Source organism: Tenrec ecaudatus, chromosome 1, assembly GCF_050624435.1.
Source record: "Tenrec ecaudatus isolate mTenEca1 chromosome 1, mTenEca1.hap1, whole genome shotgun sequence".
Taxonomy (NCBI): domain Eukaryota; kingdom Metazoa; phylum Chordata; class Mammalia; order Afrosoricida; family Tenrecidae; genus Tenrec; species Tenrec ecaudatus.
Window position 1 is genome coordinate 247,818 of NC_134530.1, and position 21,526 is coordinate 269,343.

Genomic DNA, 21,526 nt, shown 5'->3' on the forward strand with positions numbered 1-21,526 from the left:
CGCACAAGGCCGTGCACGTGTGCACACACACAGGCTATGTGCACGCGTGCACGTGCATGGATATGAGCAAGCACAGTCACGCACGCACACGGTGAGCTCATGAACACACATGGCCACACACACACACGCACAGTGGGCATGCACATAAGCATGAGCACACCTGCACACGTGCACACTCATACCTGTGCTTCGCATTCACACACAGTACATGGACATGCGGGCACGCAGAAGCATGCACATCACGAAGGCACACATATGCATGTGTGTGGGGCTGAGGGACACTGAAAGGTCAGGGCCCTGGTCCACATAGGCACCAGGAAGAAAGGCCTGGCACTCCTTCTGAGGAGCCAGCACTGAAGCGGTGTGGTACTCAGGGGCCCTGATGCACCTGGGGTCACCGGGACAGGAGTCAAGGGCACAGTGATGACAGCCGATTTCAGCTCTTAAATATCCTTTGTGTTTAAATGTCCCCCGTGATTTTAAACCTGGTGATGTCGGGCTGCTGCTGCAACCCACCCACCTCTGGGGCCAGCTGACTCTCTCCAAGTCCGCATAGACTGTGGGTCAGCTGTGGTGACAGCATCCAGGAGCAAGCCACCTGGAACCCTGAGGTCACCACCACTCTGGGCCTCAGCGGTGGAGGGTATGCAGTCCTGCTGCCCGGCACCCAGCATGGGCACACCAGTCCATCCTTCTGTCCAGAGCTGCTGGGCAGGGGCAGGCAGCACACAGGCGTCTTTGTGCATCTGCCAGTCTCATTAGGAGGCAGCCCCCGTCAGCAGACCCGCTCAGCCGAGTTCCTTAGCTGCCAGTGTCCCAGCCTGGCTGGCCAGGCCACATGTGCCCCAGAGGCTGGAGTTGCCACAAGGGCAGAGACCTTGGGCTACTAGTTCTGCTGGCGAGGCCAGGCCTCCCTGTGCCTGTTTCTTCCATCCAGGGCCAGGCGCAGGGCCACCGTGCCCAGTCTACAGACCAAAAGCAGGCAATGAAATCTCAACAGAATGATTACCAGTCCGGGACAGGTGGGGAAACTGAGTCTGCCGGTTCAGCCCTGATCCCCCTGAGCAGAGCTGAGCGTCAGCACAGGGCCTCCGGCTTGCAGGTGGGGGACAATGCTCTGTGCCCACAGCTGACCAGCACCACCCATCGGGGGTGGGCAATCCTCCTCCGTTTCCAAGAGGGGGAACCGAGGCCCACTGGTGCCCTCGGGTGCAGCTATTAGGGGCTCAGATCCCAAGTAGCACAGACCCCCAAGGTCCCAGCTGTCGGTTCCTTTTGGTAATCAGATGGGAAAGACACATCAGGAGAGACCAGTCCCTGGAGAAGGCCATCGCACTGGGTGAGGGGAAGGAGCAGTGAAAGAGAGGAAGGCCTTCAATGAGACGGACACACCAGTGTCTGCCGCAGTGCCTCGAACCTAACCGCCACGAGGACGGTGCCGGAGTCGGCGGCCTTTCCTTCTGTTGTACTCAGGGTCGCTGCGGGTTGGAACCAACTCGACGGCTGGCCCGGCAACCACATGCTGCCGCCATTGCTGTGAATCAGGTCAGGGCATTGACCTTGTCATGAGAATGCCATGCGTGGAGACAGTGCCGACATAAACAGCACTGTCCTCTCAACTGCCCTTGTTTGCGGGCCTGGCTGGAACTCCGGTGTCCGTCCATCTTGTTGAGGGCCATCCTCTCTTCCGTTGCCCCTCTACTTGACTAAGCACGATGTCCTTCTCTGGGACTGGTCTCTCCTGACCACACATCCAAAGTAAGTGAGATGAAGTCCTGCCATCTTTGCTGCTAAGTGCAAAATCTGTTGCCAGAGAGTCCATTCCAAGGCACAGTGGAACCGCCCTGTGGGTGTCCGAGACTGCAACTCCTTACAGGAATAGCCAGCCTCAGCTTTCTCCTGTGGAGCAGCTCGCGGTCTCGAGCTGCCAACCTCGCCTTACCCAGGGCTCCTTCTCGATTCTAAGGAGAGCAGAGATCCCTCAAATACAGGCCTCCCCAGAAGACCCCAGGCCCCTGAGCTCCCACACAGACAGACACAGGCCTTGAGGTTGCTGCTCATTTTATTATAAAAAAATACAGAATCCAAAGTTGATTGTGGTAGGGGGAGGGAGGCCCCCCGCTGCCAGCTCCAGGCATGGCGACTGCACCAGCCCCTACAAAAGGGCCCCCCCCCACCCCTTGCCACCTGGTGTGCCTCGAGCCCCCATCCCCCCCCACGGCCGTACACAATATATATTTATATATAATATTTATAAAACACAGTCAGGAAAGGTGGGTAGAAATATGAAATCTGTATAAAGGAGTTGTCTGCTTCATTTAAAGTGACTTTGGGGAGGGGTTCTCTATTTGAGGGTGGTCCCTCTCTTTTCTTTTGTCCTTTTTATGAATTATTTTACACACATTATTAGGTCAGAGAGCATGGAGGGGGCGGGGAGGGCTCCGACAGACGAGACAGGCTTTATTGCGAAGGGCAGTGGCTTCTACTCTACAAGGTCCACCCGGCCCCCTCCCTACCAAAACAAAAGTCCCCTATGAGGGGTGGGCCACAGAAAGCAGGTTCATCCGCCCTCAGGAGTACATTAAAAATAAATCACAGTATAGACTTGCTGGTTCTATTTACAGAAACATAATGTCTTCAGGGACCCGGTGTCTACCCACCGTGGGGCCAGGCTTGGGGGTGAGGTGGGTTCATCCACATCGTCCAAAGCAGTTTATAAGTTGGGGGGCTTTGGCTCTGAGGGGCTGGGGGCTCGGGATTTGCAGGGTCACCAGGAGCCGTGAGAGGGTGGGATTGGGAGGGATCAGGGCCAGGTCACAAGGGCAGTGAGCCCGTTTGAGTGGACTCATGGGCAAGGGGAAGGGGTACGATGAGACAGAAAGGAGCTCCCCAGCAGGCGGCACCCGACCCCCTCCAGCGGGGCCGTCCCGAATGTTTCCTTCCTGTCACCCAAGACAGCAGGGAATAAATTAAATGAAAAGTGTCGGTCTCTCCAACCAGACATGAGACGCATGTGAAGGGGAAGCACCGGAGGACGCTGCCCAAAGGCCCCCGGCCCCCATGGGGATGGCTGGGCAGCACCAGGAGACAGGGCGTCTCTATTTGGTCTTGGAGGTGGGGCCATGGCCAGGGCCAGGCTAGCATCCAGGAGGCTGGCATCCGGAGGGGGGTGCGGGGGGGGTCCTGTGTCCAGGACCCAGTGTCTGGCAGTCCAGCGTCTGGGACCCAGCAGCCAGGGGCCAGCACTAGGAGCCCAGGATGGTCCAGAGGACGGGGACGGTGCTAAGGAAGAGGCGGCAGTGGCCCAGGCTGCTGCAGGAGTTATTGCTGGTGAAGATGGGCTCGGGGGCTTCATACAGGCTCTCGTCTGGGCATGGACGCAGAGATGGTGGTCAGCAGGGTGCAGTGGGCACCGTCCCACCCCACGCCCTCCCTGAGGTAGCTGGCCTGGAAAAGCACTGGAGGTGAGGTTCTGGCATCACCAGGAGTTAGGAGCCCTCTGATCAGGGGCCTTCCCTCCCCAGCCCTCCCCAGGTCGGAGGGATGGGGAGGGGCTGGGAGGTGTCAGGAAGGCCATCTGGCTGGCCATGGACCTAAACATCGACCCTTGAAGGTCTCAGACATGGTCCCCATTTATAGGACAGGAAACGGAGTGAGAGTTTAGGGGGCCTCTCCAGGCCAGAATCTGACTGCTCTCTCTCCTGGGACCCCCACTGGGCTCAGCTGGCAAGACCCTGAGCACTTACTGGTCGGTCGCACATACACCTTCAGCCGCAGGCAGGGCCTGTCCACAGCATTCGGGGGGGTGGCAGCTGAAAGAGAGGGGACGGTAGTTGGGTGACGGGTAGAGGGGTACCCACACCGAGAACTCCTCAGACTGCCTGAACCCACTCCCACAGCGGTGGGCCAACCGCCAACTCCTGTTCATACATCACATCCCCCAACACAATGCCCCTTCCCAGCAGGTCCCTGCTCCTGCCCTCCCTAAAGGAGATGCCCAGCATCTGTCTGACTCCATCCCAGCCCTAGGCAGGGCAGGCGGGCAGGCAGGTAGCAGAGCGAGGCTGAGAGGAGACACGGACAGGGCAGTGTGGCCTCCACGCACAGTCTTTGCAGCACTGTGGCCAGGGCTTGGGCTCCCGCTCTACAGGTGACTGTGGACAAGCAGCGTCCACTCCATCAGCCCCTCAGACATTCTAAAGATGCTGAGACCCAGGGTCCATGTGCCCACACGGTCCCCCTGCCTCAAATCCCACCATTGGTGCTCCCTGCTCCTGGCCCATGTGGCACATGCTCCCTCTGTGTCCTGGTTCAGCGAGGGAACACAGGGACTGTGATGGGGCTGGCCTAGGAGGCTAGAGGCTGGCTGGACAAGCAGAGTGTGGCCCTTCAGGGGCTGAGCGAGAAGATGGGCATGTCCACACTGGGACACACTGGCCTGTCCCCACCAGGCTGGGGGGAGGGGGCAGTGGCCTGGCTCTCATCAGCTGTCCCCTGCCCCCTGCCGGCCCCCAAAGCCCTTCCAGCTGGGAGATGAAGATAAAGAACATGTAATAAAGATAACATTTGTCACAGATAGGACGAATAATGACAATAATTATCTTTATGAAACTCCCGTCTCGGAGAGAAAAATGTAATTTTTCTTACATGATGGGGACTTAAACACCTTCTCCCAGCTCTCCCACCTCTTCCCTGAATCAAAAGGGGAAGAAAAAAAAAACCCAAATAGGGCACAGGAAGGAGGAAATGGGGCTTTGTACAGTTTAATTGACACAGTGGGAGCCAGGTGTGGGGGAGGCCCTCCCCAGACCTCCCGCTGGGACCTCTCTAAAGGCTGAGAAACAGGATGCCCTGGACGCCTGTGCCATGGCTCTGAGCAGGCTCCCCTGGAATGATGCCCGTCAGTCCTGCCTGCCTGGGGCCCTGGGCAGAAGGAAGCCCCCTGAAGTCCCAGCAAAGGCCTCATCTTCCTCCCAGGGAGCACTGAGGAGAGAGGTTCAAATGCTGACCTTGCTTGTGATTAGCAGCCACCAGGGCTGCCTACCAGGCACAGGTTTTATGGGGTATAAGCAGTGTCTTTACAACAGAGGCACGGGTAGCCCCACTTTCCCTCTGCCCCAGTTTGAGGTAGACCACTGTGGGCCCTACATTGCCAGCGGGGAGGTTCACCCAGACGCAGGAACTGGGGGGCTCAAATCTGGCCTGCTTCTGCCTCGCCCTGCCCCCTGTGCTGTGTTGGCATTTCTTGGGATGGCCCATCACAGCAGGGAGAATGCTGCCTCCCCCAACCCAGCCCACCGCCACTAACAGACCTTGAAATTAAGACTTCTGCATTCTAGGGATTCAGGGAGCACGCTTGCCCCCGAGGAGATGAAGAGACAAGCATCAGGTGCAGCTCTGCGTCACACTGGCTGGTACCCTCCCAGGCCACCAGCTCCACAGGCCCGCCCACCCGTGAGTGTGGGTGGCCCAGGCCTCTGGGAGGGGGTGAGGTGGTTCAGGTGGCCCCCAGAGGCCAAGTGGCCTGAGCTAGAGGCCTAGTCCCAAGCGGATACATGTGTGTGGCTTTGGCCTGTGTCTGAGCCTCAGTTTCCCTATCTGCAACACAGGAACCATGGTGGCCCAGGCCAGAGTCAGCTGGGGGGACAAGCCAGTGGTGGTCAGAGGAGGAAAGGGCATCAGGGGGCAAGGGCCGAGCTGGCTCCGATGTGGGGGGGGTGTGGGGGAGGACTAGGGGCCGGGCAGGCTCCAATGGGGGGGGAGGGGAAGGGGCAGGCTCTAATGCGGGGGTGGGGGGTGGGTGCAGACCAGGGTCCAGTTCTGATATGGAGGGGGGTGGGGCTGGGGACAAGGACAGGCAGGGTCCCAGGTTGGCTTCAATGGGGCAGGGGGGGACCCTGGGTGGCTCCTGTATTCTAGGATCCAAAGCTCAGTCCTGTCTTCCACAGATACCTGTCCCCATGTCCCTGGCCCTCAATTCTACCATCTGAGGCCTCTGACTCCCTGTTCCAGCCCCACAGGACACCCACCAGTGGGTTCACCCCAGTCTCAGAGGTCTCATGCCCCTGCCACTGCCCACTCACAGACGTAGTAGGGCCCGTGTCCACTCACAGATGTAGTAGTACTCGTGGCCCGGCCGGAACTCGAAGCCCAGGGAGAACGGCGTGAACAGCTGGAACTTCTCGGAGAACTTGAGCGGGCCGCCGGGCGCCGCGGGCCGGTTGCACTCCCAGCGCTTGAAGCCGCGCTGCCGGTGGTCGCAGGAGGCGTGGCCCTCGCCGTTGACCATGTACAGAACATAGCGCTCCATGTGCTCGGCCGGCGGCAGCGGGGCGCCATAGTGTGGACAGTAGATGTCCAGGTAGTCGTTGATGCTCACCTCCACCGTGTAGCCGCTGCCACCGCCCGCCGCGCCCGCCTGGAACCTGCGGGCGGGGGTCAAGGGCAGCGGCGCCGAGCGGGGCGGGGCGCACAGGGAGTGGGTGGGGGGCGTGGGCGGGCCTGGAGCCTGGAGGGAACGTGAGGGGGATGGGCGGCTCGAGGTGGACGTGGTGGGGATTGGGGGAAAGCAGGGGGGGTGGTCAGAGGTACCCTGGGGCCGACCGGGGGTGGGTGGGGGGCAATGGAGGGGCGTGGGGGTGAGGAGGGGGCGGACAAGCAGGCAGGTTCCAAGAAGTGGTTAAATGTGGGGGAAGGGCGGGAAGTGCAGTAGGGGGGCAGGAGCATGGCCTCAGGAGTCCAGCCCCAGACCAGTTTCCTCCCAGAAGATGGGCGTGCAGTAAAGGGTGCCCCACACCCCCAGCACACACAGCGTCCCAGACTCCGAGCTCAGAGGAGCCGGGTGTTGGAAGCCAGCCCACCCACCTCCCATCCCGCGGGCTCCGTGGGGTCCCAAGACCTGAACCTCCAGCGCCACGCCTGCCTCTGCCCCAGGACTGCACCCCGTCTGCTCGCCCTTCCTGGGGGGCCCTGACCCCACCTTGGGCGAGAACTGAGGTTAGCAGTGGCACGGCGCGACGCCGCAGCCCCTCATCCAGCGCCCGGGGCTACAGCCCGGCGCCCTCAGATCTCCCCACCAGGTCTCCCGGGCCAGTTGCAAAACGCTGCCAGGCCAAGGGCGCATGAGGGGCGCCCACAGGGGCTGATTAGCACTTAAAAGGCACTCTGGAAGGACTGGGAAAACTTCCCCCAGACGCCCTCCTCCCTGCACAGATGGGGTAAACTGAGGGCCAGTGACAGGCAGGGGCAGGCGACGCCTAGCTCTTCAGGGACAGGGAGGGCTGGGACTCCTGGGTGAGTCAGTGCCTCAGTTTCCCCACTGGCCCGGAAGATCAGAGGAAGGTGCCAGGGTATTTGGCCAAGTGAAGTATTGCAGGGCGAAGGGTGGGGGTGGGCGGATGAAATTTGCCCTCAGTTCCTTCCCTGGCCTGTTGGGTCCTTGGGTGGGGGCAGGGAGGGGTTGTCATTCACAACCCCCCATGGTCCTGGGTGGAGGGGGGATCTGGGGAAGACCATATGTGTCCAGGGGGCTTAGGAGGGGCAGGCAGGCTGGAAAGGGCTAGGTGCTGACCCTGTGGTCCCCGCACAGCCCCACCTTTGTTCAAAGGCCCTCTCCTGTAGTGACCAGAGCCCTAGTGGTTGGAAATGGACGCCCCTCAGACCCAAGTCCCTTGCAGGAGGGAGGAGCAGGGGCAGGGCTGAGGACCAGCATGCTAAGCCCCACCAGGTGGCCTCAGCTCCACCTTCGGGGACAGCCGGGGCAGGTCCCCACTGGTCCCCTACCTCAGCCAAGAGCCCCCTCCTGATTTCTCTGCCTTCACAGGAGCAGATGTCCTGCCCGAGCCCCCAATGCTGGAGCTGTAAACCAGACGCCCATCCCATAGCTCATGACTCAGGATACAACACACCAGCCTGAGTGGCCTCCACACCCTGCCCCCGCCAACCTCATGGGTCCCATGGATGTCTCCTCATCTGCCTCCCTGACCTTGAGGGTAGGGCTGGACAGCTCCTTCTGGACCCCTCCATCCCAACAGACCCCTGGACACGCGGGAGGAGAAGGAGGGTTTCCCAAGACGTGGCTGGTGATGGAACGGACAGGAATGGGGGAGGTGGGTGTGGAGCCTGAAAGGCCAGGTCACTGGGTCCCTGAGCTGCTAGATGTCCTGTCCTGGGAGCTGAAAACAGCCTTGCTGCATGCTGAGGCCGAGGGGTGGAGACAAGGACCCCTGGAAGGGGGTCCAGGAGAACGCCCCCACCCCCAGCTCCAGCCCACGGAGCATGCCTCTTCCCCCTTCCCTCCTGCTCTGAAATAGCTCAGACCTTGCTGCCTTGGTTCTCATTCCAGGTTCCAAGCTGGCGGGAGCACCAGGGGCGGCGCCTTGGCCCTGCTCAGGGTGGCGCCTGCGGTGGGGGGGCGTGGGGGGTGGGGTTGCCCAGCCCCAAACCCACGTTGCCTTGAAGATAAGGCCCCACTGCAGAGGTTCTCCATTAACACTGCATCTTGAGAAAAAAACACAGCCACTCCATGGGGGTCACGGATCGAAATTCTCACTAAGGGGTTAATGACTGACTTGGGAGTGTGCCCAGCCACCGCTCAGCACCTCCTGCTCTGGCCCCCACCCTCCTGGCAGCAATCCTGGCCCCAGGCCCACCGGGCCCACGCCAGCCCTCTCCTCCAGCAATCAGCTGCAGGTCAGTAGACATTAATAGCAAAACCTCTTATCAGGAGCCTCCTGGAAACTACAGGGGGTACAGTCCCATTTTCCCAGGTGGTAAACTGGGTGTCAGGCCACACTGCTGGGGGTCTCCACCTCCCTTCTGAAGAGATCAGAGGCCCTTAAGGAAGGCTGGGGTCATCCCTACTGAACCCTCAGGCCCCCACCCGCCACCCTGCCCACAGCCATTTAGGGACCCATAAGTCTCCTCTCCCAAGGAATGGCAGGGAAGAGCAGGGGGACCAGGACCCCAAGGGGCCGAGTCTGCTGAGAGGGAGCACAGGGGCTGAGGGGTAGGAGGGAGACCAGAGGCCAGGTCCCCGAGTCCAAGCAGGAGAAAATCAGTGGGAGGGCCCCCAGGGGAGTAGCAGGGCAGGGGAGCAGGGAACAGCCTGTGGGTGCCTGCTTCTAGACCAGGCAGCACCTCTAGGGCAGGGACCTCAGCTGCTCATCTGTGCAATAGGCAAGCTCCCTGGCACCAGGTCAACAGGGATGGGGTGGGGGGCAGCTGGCACAGAGGGCAGACCCTCTCTCAAGGCCTCTGTACTGGTGTCTGGGGTGGGGGTACCTCAGAAGCAAGCAACAGTGTGGCTGTGCCCTTAAGCAGGGGAGGACACCCCCCCCCCCACAGGGACTACACAGGGATTCACACCAACTCTAGGCTGTACCCACATACCCCTGGCTGACCCCCTAAACCTGCCCTTTCCCCTCCCCCAGTCCCCCTTAACCCACCCTGGATGACTCCCCTCAGCCCACCCCCACACCCTAAAGCCAATTAGGGTTCCTCACAGACCCCGGGCCAAGAGAGGCTTGAAGTCCAATCCTACCATGTCACCCCTTTGTGCCTCAGTGTACACATCTGCAAAGTGGGGATGACGCAGCTTCCCAGAACAAGGTGAGGTCAAGGTGGGGGCCACCACTCCCAGACCCGGCAAAGGCCACTGCTCCCAAGGCTGCAAGGGGATATGATATGGGGACACACGGGTCTCCCTGCTCTGTGCCCTGGCTGTTGGGTCCTGGCCATGTCTTGCCCAGTGGGGAGTTGCCTCACCCCAGTGCTGAGCAAATGTGGTCCCCCCCACAGCCCTGGGGCCCCAAGCCTCTGGTCTCACGCTAACCTTACTGCTGCCCAAAGCCCCTCCGTGCCCCTCCAAGCTGGCCCCCCAAGGGCGCCACACGCTTCACAGTGGATCCCACCTCCATTGCAGGGAACCACCACCCACAGGTTGGCTGGCCGCCATCTTTTCAGCAGCCCTTGGAGAGGGCGGCACAGCCAGGCTGTGGGGCGGGGCTAACCCCAGTATGGGGCAGGGCCATGAAGCATGGGCGGGGACAGACCCAGTGTGGGGCGGGGTTAACCCTAATGCCCCTTACTAGGTCAATGTAACTACTGCTCCAGCCAGAAAACGGGGTGCGGTCCTGTGCAGTCAGCAGGTAGCTGACATGGGGACCACTCCAGTTCTGGGTGGACCCCTGCCCCTCAGGCAGCCTAGTGTAGACTCTGTCCCCTGGGAGCCTCTACAGCAAGAGGAGGGTACTGTGGCTGAACCCCTCGCCCCACACACAGACCCTTCTTGGGTGATTGCACCCACACCCAAGGCAGTCAGAGCTGCTCCACACGCAGACCCACATGTGCATGGCAGATACACGCACGAACTCACATGTACACAGCACCCACGCACCCACACGTACACAGCAGACACACTCACGCAGACCCACACATACTGAGCAGACACACGCTCACGCAGATCCACACGTACAGAGAAGACACACAGACCCATGCATGTAGGGCAGGTACACTCACTGACCCACATGTGCATGGCAAATGCACACTCACAGGAACCCATGCATATGCGGCAGACACGCATGCACATGGGCCCATGCGTATGCGGCAGACACACGCTCACGTAGACCCACACATACACAGCAGACACGCTCATGCAGGCCCAGAGTGTAGGGAAGATGCACAGTAACACGGATCCATGTGTGCATGGCAGATACACACACAGACCCACGTATGCATGGCAGACATGCTTACACAGCAGAGACAAGCACACACAGCAGACATGCACACACATAAATATGCACGGCAGACACACGTTTACACAGACCCACAAGTGCATGGCAGGTGCTCGGTCACACAGATCCACATACACACAGCTGACACACTCACACCGACCCACGCATGCACAGCACACACTCAGCCGACTCACGGGTGCATGGGAGATGCACGCTCACACAGCAGACACAATCTCGCTCAGACCCTAGTGTGCACCGCAGAGACACACTCACGCAGAGCTACCGTGCCCACCAGGCACACTCACAGACTCACACATGCATGGCACAGACATGTTCATGTGAACCCACACATACACAGCAGAGATGTGGTCACACAGAGTTAGCTACACATGCAAAACAAAGACACAGCCACACAGACCTACATGTGCACAGCAGAGACGGGCTCCCTCAGACCCATGCGTGCATACCACACAGACAAGCTCAGCCTGCCCAAAGTGTGCACTCCACGCAGATGCACATACATGTATCAGCTGGCACATAAGCCTACTCCATGTACACTGCACATACATGTGTGCTCTACCCATACTCAGACACACGAATGCATCTCATGCACTCCAGGCGCAGAGATGTGCATATGCAGACACATGTGCAACCCGCTGCCCACACATGTGCACTGCACCACACGGGCGCACACCTCCCCAGACACAAGAACACACAGTCACGGGTGCGGACCCGCCCTGCGGCTGATGCGACACCCCCCAGTACGGATGAACACACAGCAGACCCGAACCAGGGACCTCAGCCCAGCCGGAAAGGCTCAGAGACCCCCAGCAGTCACCGCAGGGCACCCAGCCAGCCAGACGCTGGATGCTGGGTCATTGCCTGGGCTGGGGTGGGTGGCTGGACCGGCCGGCAGGCCCCACCCTGCCGCGACTGTGGGTTGGGTGCGGGCTCCCTGGGCGCCGTGGCTGGCCGCCTGCTGCGCAGGAAATGCATTTCACAGCAGGAGATGCAATTTGGGAAGCGGCCATGGCCGGCCAGGGTATGGCCTGGGTGCAGGTACCAGGCCCAGCCGGGGCGGTTGTCCGTCAGGAGATGGGGCATGGGCAGCCTCACCGCAGAACTGCATCTGCCCGATGCCCCATCACAGCTGGGCTTACCCCCATCAAAGCTCAGGCTGCTCCCCCAGCCCTGACACTGCCTGCCGTCCCCCCCCCACCTGAGGACAGGCTGCCTGACCCTGCCCGGGCTGCCCGCTGCCCCCCATCACAGCCCCCTCCCCACTTCTGTCTTTTGTGTGTGCCTGCTGCTCGCCACCGTCGCCCTTGCACACCGAGCTCTCTGCCTCGAGAATCAGTTCTCCAATGATACCCTCCAGTCTGCTCCCCAATTCTAAACTTCCCCCCAGTCCCCAGCCCTGTGACTGGATGCCCCTGAGAAATCCCATCCCGGTCCCCTCAAATGCCAAGGCTTGATATCCATTCCCCTTTGTGCCCAGCACAGACGGTGTCACCGACAGCAGGCCCCCACCCCTAATTGCAGTGGTCTCTGGCCTGCCAAGCGTGCCCCATTTCAGCAGAGAGCCCCCCCATCACCAGCCTCAGGGTCGATGGGGCCGATTCTGAATGGAGCCCAGCACTGTGAATGAGGTGCTCACCCAACACGGGGTGCCTGGGTCACTCAGGGCAAGAGGAGGACATTCTGGGGGGGCCACCAGGCTGGCTTCCAGGACAAGGAAGGCCGTCCCCATGGGCAGGCAGCTGGTGAGGGGCTGTCAGGTCAGCGTTCAGCAGCAGCAGGTAACCCAGTGGCCAGCAGAGCCAGGCGCTGGGCCACCTCCCTGCCCCACAGGAGTCCCACCAGTGCCCCGAGTCCCGTGCAAGTGGGGACTGCGGGAGGTCCAGACAACCATACTTCCCACGGCTCAGCCCTGTGCCTGGGGCACTCACTAGAACAAAGGGTGGACTGCTGGACCCCAACTCTGGAGCTGAAACCAGAAACTTGGGCCGGGGCAGCACTGCCCACTGGCCCTGCAGCTACAACGGGCAAGCAGCCTAATCAGACCCACATGTGACCGAAGGGCTGGCGGGCAGCCACGAGGGGCTGGCTCCACAGAGGCCTGCCAGCCCTTTGGGCTGGCCCCGGGGGCCTGCCCTGTGGCCCATGCTGGGGTTGGCCGCTCCCCATCCCCAAGGCGGGCCACTGGCCTGTCCAGGAGCCTGCGTCCCAATGGCCATTTATGCAACTTTCCTCCTCAGCCGCGGGTGGGACGCGGGGGTCTGGAAGTGGCTGCAAGACCGGGAGACAGGTTGGGGTGACAGAGGAGCCAGGAGCTGAGGTGCTTGCTGGATGCCTGGGCCCCTGATCTGAAGCCCCGCCGGCCAGCGTCAGCAGACACTGACCCTAGTCATCAGCTGACCCTCAAGCTGCAGGACCCCAAAGGCTCCCACAGGACCCACAGCCTGCTCAGGCTTCTGCACCCCAGGATGACCCAGGGGTGTCCAGAGCTTGTCAGTCCCGGTGAAACTTTCCTCTCCCCAATGAACAAGGGCTGCAGTTGCCCCCCCAGACCGCACCCAGACTCAATCTGGAACCCAGGGCTGGGTGCAGGCTGGTGGGCTGGTAAGGCGCCCCTGGTCGGGTGTGGCCACCTGGGCACCAGGCCACCTGGGTCCTGGCCCACCTCTGCTCCCTGGCTGTGACCTTGACCAGCCCCTCAGCCCCTCTGCGCCTCAGTTTCCCCATCAGCCTTAAAAGCCAAGGAGCAGGCGCTGCCCCACTGCACCCCCTGGGGTGACCCACACCCCTTCTATGTCTTGAATCTCCCCTTCCTCACAAAACCGGGCCAGGGACTCCCTGGGAGTGAGTGTGGGGGCCTCGAGAGGGACTTTTCAACTTCCCCAACTTTGCCTGGAGACCCGCAGGCAGGGTGCACTAGTGGTCTTGGCCAGGGGCTGCCATACCCCATCTACGGGGCACCTCCGTCCTATGGTCCTTGGAGCTTTGTACCAACTCCAAAGACATGGGAGTCCCTGGGGAGGCCGTGGGCACGGGTTCGCGAAGTCCAAGAAAGATGCCCACGGGCTCGCCAGCTTCTACCGAGGAGAGGGAGCAACAAACTTCAGGGGGCAGTGGTGCGAGGGGACTGTGGGGTGCGGGGTCCCCCAAGTCCACGCGGCGACAGGTCGCCGGGTACTTCCCGGGGGCGCAGGAGGAGCACAAGTCCCCAAACTCCCGGGAGCCCAACTCCCGAGGGGGCCCCCGCGGGGGCCGGCGGCGGCCCCGCAGGATTCCCGGGGTCCCGCGCTGCAGGGGGTCGGCGGGCCGGGGGGCGCGCTCACCTGGGGTTGCTGCGGTTCCAGTAGACGGCGTAGCGGTCCGCGTTGGCGCGGGCGGCGTCCTCGGCGCGCGCCAGGGGCGGCGGCGGCGGCAGCGGCAGCAGCAGCAGAGGCAGCAGCAGGCGCAGCGGCGCGGGCGCCATGGCCCCGGTCCGGCCGCCGCGCTCTGGCCGCCGCCTGCCCGCGTCTCCGCCTCCTCCTCCGCCGCCGCCGCCGCCGCGCGGGCGGGAGCGCGGGCCGAGGGGCGGCGCTAGGAGGGCTCGGCGGCGCTTGGAGATCGGGGCGCCCCCCGCTCCGCCCGCGGCGACCTGGGGCGCGGAGAAGTCCGGCGGCGGCGAGGGCGCGGGGCGCGGCCACGCGGACGCACGGGCACCCCGAGCTCGGGGAGCGGGTAGGGGTGGGCCAGCGCCAAGTCCGGTCTTTGTCCCGCGCGAGCGCTCACAGGGTCGCGGGCGCCCCCTCCCGCCCTGCCCCGGCCTCGGGGGCTGGACAGGGATTAGGGAGCGCCGGTTGCAGTTGTAACCATGCCTTGGCCCAGCGCTGGCCATCCGGTCTCAGACCCGTTTCTTCCCCAGACTTCAGCGACCCCCGTCTCGGGCTGGACCGAGTCGACACGTGCAGTGACTCCACCTCCCCTCCCTTCACCGTCTGCAGCACACACAACCCAGACACGCTTACGATCTGGGTCTGGGGGCTTCAGGCCCCCTGCAGCGGGTCGGGGGTGCTCAGTGGGCACCTGAAGCGTGGAGGGTGAATGGGCTGCCGTGGAGACCCCAAGCAAATCTGGGCACACACAAGCCCACACACCACTGTTGCCTGGCAGAGGATGGGGGAAGGGTGCTGGGGAAGTGGGGCAGCGCCCCCTCCCTCCCAAGGCCACGGAGTCTGAACTGCTAAGAATTCAGGGGTGCCAGCACCCAAGGGCCAGGCTTGTTTCTGCCCTTGTTTGTGTGGCAGCCTCCCACCGGACTCCACTTTGCACACCAAGGACTGGCTACACCCTGTCGGAGGGCCATCCCCTAGAGACAGACTTACTGCCATCCAGTCAATGTTCTTAATGGCCTTATGGCACAGGCCCTATAGAAGTGTCCCGTGGGGTTCTGAGAATGGAGCTATTTACAGGAGTAGAAAGCCCAGTCTTTCTCCTGAAGAGCTGATGCTGGTGTCAAACTGCTGACCACACGGCCCCAACGTAACCCTTGCCACAGGGCTCCCTCAGCCGAGGTCTGCCTTCTAATACAACCAAACTCACTGCTGTCCAGTCAGTGCTGACTCACAGCAGCCCTGGAGGACAGGCTCAGAGGTGTCCAAGACTAACTGTTCCCAGGAGTAGAAAGCCCAGTCTTTCTGCCACAGAGCAGCTGGTAGTTTTGCAGCTCGAAGTCCAGCGCTTAACCACTGCACTACCAGGATTCCCCCCACCTCCAGCCTGGGAGCCCGGAGCTCTTACAGGGCGGCCGCTGGTGGACACTCCTGGCAGGGGCAGTGAAGGCCCTGTGAGACAGTGATCACTAGCTGGTGCCACAGAAGCCCTAGCAGCATGGTGGGGCTGCAAGATGGGTAGTTCAAGCCCATTCCCAGAATATTGAGGCTGTCTGCTCCCTTGACCACTGACAGCCTCAGAAACCCACAGCGGCAGCTTCACTGTGTTGGCAGGGAACTTGGCACCGGGAGCTGGAGTTGGGGAGCAAGGTGGGGAAGGGAATGAGGAAGCCAGGTGTGGGTGTGTGCCAGGTGTGCCTGAGTCTACCCCTTCTGCCCCACCCTGACCTCTGCTCTAGCTGTGGCCCTACCTGGAAGCCCTCCCATGTAAACTCTGCTCCTCCCACCCAAGGGACAATGCTTTCTGCCCTTTCCACTGGCGGTTTGCCCCAGCCATGAAGGGACCATAGGGTGAAACATCCCCTCAGGCCACACTCAGGCAGACCCTAGACCCCAGATGCACCCCCACAGAGGGGGCCCAGGGTGTGGGGAGAGGCATCCTGAGCTCAGGGGCCTTCTTGGGGAGGTCAGGGGTTCGGCCCGGTCCAGTGGCCCCATCCTGCTCTGCAGGGCTCTGCGGGGTCTCTGGGGGCAGCAGGCATGGGCTGCGGGCTGGCACCTCATCTGCATGCAGGCTCAGGCAGGCTCAGAGCTTCTTCTGTTCTGTCTCTCTCAAGGTCAGAGCAGAGTGGGGACAGGAACAAAGGCAGCGAGTCCCCCATTCAACCTCCTGCCGCAGGCCGCTCCAGAGGAAACTGGGGAGGCCGGGCAGGCAGCTAGAGGCATGGGCCTGGGGGGCAAGGGGGAGGGCAGGAAACCCTGCCTGCCCTGTGAGAGTCTGAGACCCCTGGCCTGCCAGAGGCTCAGACTGGAAAGGGTCAGCTAGGGCCAAAGGTCATTCAGGGGCCAAGTTTTCTTTAGCATCAGGGGTTAGAGGTCAGGGGTCAGCACTCAGCCAGGGTCAGTCCCAGGCAGGGTCTTGATAGGCTGTGTCCCCTCTCCAGTTGGGCGGCATGCACTCTTGAGCTCAGTATCCTTGCTGCCCTTGGTGGGGAGGGCCTTTGGTCCTGCCGTGGGCCCCAACCTGAGCCTGCCACCTAATGTCCCTGCCCACCCATGGCCTGGGCTCGTCACATCCAGCCGCCCTGCAGCCCTCAAAGGCAGTTAAAAATTAGCAGAGGGATGTTTCTCATCGCTGAGTCAATGGACTGCTAGGCTTGAAGTTTCAGGCACCCAGAGAGATGGCTGGTTGGGGAGGGTGCCCGCTCCGAGGCCAGGCCAGTGCCCTGGTGATAAGGGCCCCCTCAGGCTTGTCCTTCCTCTGGGCCCAAGCCCCTCAGCACACCGTGGGGCACGCTTGTCACTGAACCTAAACCCACCTTCCCTTCCTCTTCTGGGGCCCTTGAAACTGCTGCAGCCATGCCCACCAGGCCTGTCACCCCACCATCTCAGAGACGGAGCCACGGAGGTCCTTCCTTCTCCTCCAGCTCTGGCGCCTGGTGACACAGTCCTTGGTCCTCTGATGACACCGTACTGTCCTGGCAGTCCAGCCACACCAGCTGCTAGCCACAGGCAGTACGGCTGAGGACTGGACTGTCCTGGCCTCACAGGGTAAACAGAGGCTCTGGTGCATGGTGGCCACATGCTGAGCTGCTCACCACAGGGTCCAGCCTTTGGAAACCACCAGCCACTCCTTGGGAGGCTCCGGGGGGGGGGGCAGGGGGGGGCTGTGCATGTGTGTGGTCACAGAGGGAAGCCAGAGCTCTAGGGTTTGGGAGTGATGGCTGAGGCAGGGGTGCTGCAATGGCACCCCCTAGAGGATGCTGAATTCAGGCCACATCTGTGGGTCCTGGGGTCAGATACAGTAAGGGGCTCTCACTTGCCCCCCCAAATGCTGTGCTTCTGAGCCCAAAGTGCCCCGGTGGCCACCCTACCCTGGACTCTGGCAGACTCGGTCCACGGAAACAGGACTTGAAACCAGACACAGACTACCTGAGGACTTTGAGTGAGACGTGGTACGGCATCCTGGGGGCAGGTGGGGCCCAGCTGTCCATGTCGGGTCCACATTGTGGTGTCAGCTGAGTGTGGATATGTGCGCATGACCTAGCTGTCCACGTGTCTAACTTGTGGTGTGAACTGAGTGTGGGCGTGCACACCTGACTCCATGTCGTTTCCATATTGTGGAGTCAGCTGAGTGTGCATGAGAGGTGGCAGCACACAGGCAAGCATGTGCCAGCCTTTCATCTCTTGCTGACAGCCCGTCTCTTGGCTTTTTGCCGCTGAGCACTTCCTACTCACAGCACATTAACCTTGGCGGGGCTGCCAATTACCCCCATGAATGCCAGGGGGGCCAGGGTCAGGCGCTGACAGGCCGCAGGGCGGGCATGGGGTGGGGGCACTGCTTTCTAGAGCCGGATGGCATGTACAGAGTCTCTCCTGACCTCATTAGAGTAATTAATGTGCCTTTTGAAGCTGGAGAGCAGCTCAGAGCTATGGGAAGGGGCACAGAACACAGGGTGGGAACCAAGGCTGTGTCTTCCTGTTTGTCCCTGCGGGTCAGAGACAGAGATGGGAACACAAGAGAACAGACAGAGGGAGACAGACAGGCAGGCAGAGGAAGCAGACATTGGGGAAGATGCAGAGACAGCAGAGGCAGAGGCAGGAAGAGTTAGATTCAAAGCCGAGGAGCCCCACAGGGTAGTGGTCACTGAGAAGGGAGAAGGTGACTGCCCGTAGGCCCCAGCATAGCCAGGACAAGCCACTCTCCTTGCCACCTGGACCCCACTGCTACTCCGGCAGCTGCTTTGCCAACCTTCCCTGGGGGAGCCCTGGGCCCAGTGCAGGGTTCTTGAAAAGAGCCATCCAATCCCGGAGGTTCTCCCAGAGACCCTGGAATGGGAGCGGTGCGAGCAGGGCTGGGCTGGTCCAGGAGACTGGGGTCTCCTGGAGAGGAGGCTATTGCTTTGTGACCAGTTCTGGTAGTTTGTCAGGTCTGTAGCAGCTGGCAGCCATCGCTATGAGGTGGATGGGCTGGGCGGAAACAAATGTGGTCCTGCAGAGAGGCAAGTAGTGGGGCAAACCCTCTCCTCCAACTGGACAAGGGTCCCCCTCCCCAGGCTGAGTTGAGGCCTGCCACAGGCCACACTGGGCAGGCAGCCCACAGCTGCCATCTGGTGGCAACTTAGCCTCATGACATGGAGGTGGCGGTGGCAGTGGCTCTGGGCAGGCAGGCAGGGAGGAAAGGTGCCAGCATCTCCCCAAGTCTCGAGGGCAAAGTCCCATGGAGAGGGGGTGGCAGAATCCAGATGGAAGGAGGCTCACACAAGGGAGGAGACCTGGGTCCTTCAAGTTCCCACAAAGACTGACAGGGGGACAAGAGGATCCACAACAGCAAGAACATCTAGCCCCAGTTAACTAAGGTTCCAAGACAGGGGCAAATGAGGCTGGGTCCAGAGGAAGAACAGGAGCCAGGGGCTGAAGGGGTGCAGGGGAGGGGCAAGTACCCTGGACAGGGGCTTTCAGAGATGAAGTGGCGTTCTCCCATGCAGCTGGAGCCCTTGGCTGCAAGGACACCTGTGGGGTCAGGCACCAGCCCGTGAGCTGCAATCACTGCTGATTTTATTGTCCCTATCCAGGTGGGTGGGCACTTTGGCAGGCCCACCTACCCAATGCCCTCAGCTCCAGGATACCATGCCACATGGGAAGGGGGAGCAGCCACGGTCACAGTCGAGGGGGCTGAGGGGCCCTCATTTCTTGGGGTGGGGGGTTGGCTGAGGCTGCTCAGGGCATGCTGGGCACGCTCCGGCAGGTGCTCCCCGGACCTCTGAGCCAAGGCCAGCAGCACAGATGCCAGTCCTGCCCTGGTCCTTTTCTTGCAGTCTGCTGGCCCGTCTTGGCCTTGTCTGGAAGAAGAGAGAGCAGGGGGGATGCTGGGGAGGAGAGACCCTGGAGACCTGTGTCCAGCCCTGTCTGGATCCCTTCTGCCTGAGTCCCTTTCCCAGGACTGGGCCCCAGCCCACCCACAGCATAGAGGCCCAGAATATCTCCATCCTGCACACCCACTGTGTCCCCGGGTCTCTCGGGAAAGCCTGCTAGAGAGAATACAGCAGGAGAGGGGGAGGCAACCCAGCCAGACTGCCCTCCCCACCCTCCCACCCACCATCTCCGGTTCCTCCTCTCAAAGACCGTCTCCTCGTTGCTGTCCAGCAATGACAGCTCTGTGGAGTCGTCCGTGTTGGCCAGGAGGCTGTAGCTCTGCCGCTGAGGCTTCTTCAGCCTGGAGGGGGAAGCAGTTCAAGCCATGGGGCCCCTCCCCACCAGCTGCCTTGGCCCCGCCTGGGGCTTTTCAAGCTCTCAAGGAGTTACGGAGCACCAGTGACGCTTGGGGAAGGGTGGGAAAGGGTAAAGTCGCTGACACTGTCGTTGGTCTCAGAATCCCTCCCTCAGGTTAAGCATTGGACTGCTCACCACCAAGAGGTCGGCAGATCAAACTCACTGCCTGCTCCTGGCCCCGCCCCCTCCCGGCAGCTGCAGAGGCCATGGGATGAGCTGGCTCAGTGGTTGACACTTCCAACCTACCAGCTGCTCCGTGGGACAAAGGCCTGCTATCTACCTTGTGAAGGCCAGTCTGGGGACTAAGGTGCATTCTGTTCACTAGGGGTCAGGATGACACAGTGGGCCGGAAGGACCCCATCTCCACACACATTGGGGCTACAGCCACCAGGAAGTCAGGAATGAGGCTAACTCAGCACAGGTCATGGCCCAGAAGGGAGGGATCTAGAATTTGCATAGGGCCACTGGAGGTGGTTAGTTCTGTGGGACTAAGGCTCTTTGGGGGGTCGGCATGGGAGAGGAAGGCAGTTTGATGTCTGGGGACTCTGTTGAGATTTATACAAATCAGCCTGACTTTGGAGGTGACCAACACAGCCAGCTCTGCGACCAGAGGAAACCCTGTGGGGGAAGGGGCTGCCCCGGGCCTCGGTAGCGCAGGTCGCTCACACGTGGGGCCAGGCTGATTAAAGGAGCCTCCGTGGAGGGAACCTGGGTAAGGGTAGGTGGCTGGCCAAGAAGACTAGGAGAGCGTGGCGCAGCCCAGGAGGAAGCCGGAAAAAGTCGGTTCCCACGGACGGGAGTCCACAGGGCGCTGGGAGCGGCACCGGAAGCAGGGGAGGGCGGAGGGCTGGGGCTCCCGAAGAGGGGTAGGTGGTCAGACGCGGGTCCCGAGGCGGGCGAGAAGGCCCGCCCGGCGCTGCTCAGCCTCCGCGTCCATCAGTGAAAGTTAGCAGTGCGCCACACAATCCCAGCACCCCCACCTCGTGACGATGGCAAAGCCACGCCCGCCCAGGGGGCGGGGAAGCCGCGAAGAGCGCCTACATTGGCCGCGTCGACGCACCTGAAAGCCCGGATGAGGAAGTAGCACGCCACCAAAACGCTGACGCCCGCGAGCACGTAGAGAGCGCGCAGCAGCGGTGTGCCCGGAGCGCCCGGCGGCCGGGTGCCGTTGCTCAGCGGTACCGGCCGGCTCCCGTTCGCCGCGGCGGGCGCCAGCAGGCGGGCGGCTTCCTGGGCCCCGCAGAGCAGCAGCAGCGCCGGGAGCAGCAGCGGCGGCAGCACTCGCGGCCCCATGGCCAGGCGGAAGCGGCGGCGCCCAGCTCGTGTCACTCAATGCGCGGGCGGGGCGTACAACGCCCCACCCCCAGCCAAGCCAGACCCCGCCCCGTTCCTACAGCAGGGGCTGCCACCCAAGGTCTGAACTAAAGCCTGGACCCCAAAATTATCCTGAACCGGAAGCAGCTGTACGGAGGCTGACCCTATGGAGGTAGCTAGCCACCGCTTATCTTGAGTAGCAACTGGGTAGGAAATTCCTGGATTGGCCTTAGGACAGGTCGGGACTGTCCAATTCAAGGCCCCTAACGAGCAAACAAGGTGATGTGAAACTTCCACTTGGGACCACAACATAGGCGTGCCCCCTCG

The 21,526-nt window shown here is 61.8% G+C and overlaps 2 protein-coding genes across 2 annotated transcripts; both read right to left on the bottom strand.

The window, feature by feature from the left end:
• Positions 1-2,226: 2,226 nt before the first annotated feature.
• Positions 2,227-14,214, bottom strand: EFNA2 (ephrin A2). The gene is made up of 4 exons (XM_075543626.1): positions 14,075-14,214; positions 6,112-6,425; positions 3,747-3,812; positions 2,227-3,367 (listed from the first exon to the last, which is right to left on the bottom strand). Exons 1-4 carry the CDS (start codon positions 14,212-14,214, stop codon positions 3,246-3,248), a joined length of 642 nt encoding a protein of 213 aa, XP_075399741.1. The 3' UTR covers positions 2,227-3,245.
• A 4,940-nt stretch (positions 14,215-19,154) lies between these two features.
• On the bottom strand, positions 19,155-21,502 carry FAM174C (family with sequence similarity 174 member C). Its single transcript, XM_075543638.1, has 3 exons — positions 20,946-21,502; positions 19,713-19,829; positions 19,155-19,455 (listed from the first exon to the last, which is right to left on the bottom strand). Coding segments are annotated over exons 1-3 (351 nt in total). The 5' UTR covers positions 21,179-21,502; the 3' UTR covers positions 19,155-19,454.
• Between the last annotated feature and the right edge of the window lie 24 nt (positions 21,503-21,526).

Bases quoted from the DNA above. Each gene is read 5' to 3' on its own strand.
- FAM174C (XM_075543638.1), bottom strand. From the start codon at position 21,178: ATGGGGCCGCGAGTGCTGCCGCCGCTGCTGCTCCCGGCGCTGCTGCTG. The intron at 19,830-20,945 runs GTGCGTCGACGC...TTCCCCCTCCAG, and splicing joins TTCCTCATCCGGGCTTTCAG to GCTGAAGAAGCCTCAGCGGC.
- EFNA2 (XM_075543626.1), bottom strand. From the start codon at position 14,214: ATGGCGCCCGCGCCGCTGCGCCTGCTGCTGCCTCTGCTGCTGCTGCCG. The intron at 6,426-14,074 runs GTGAGCGCGCCC...CCCCGCCCGCAG, and splicing joins TGGAACCGCAGCAACCCCAG to GTTCCAGGCGGGCGCGGCGG. The intron at 3,813-6,111 runs GTGAGTGGACAC...CCTCTCTTTCAG, and splicing joins CCACGAGTACTACTACATCT to CTGCCACCCCCCCGAATGCT.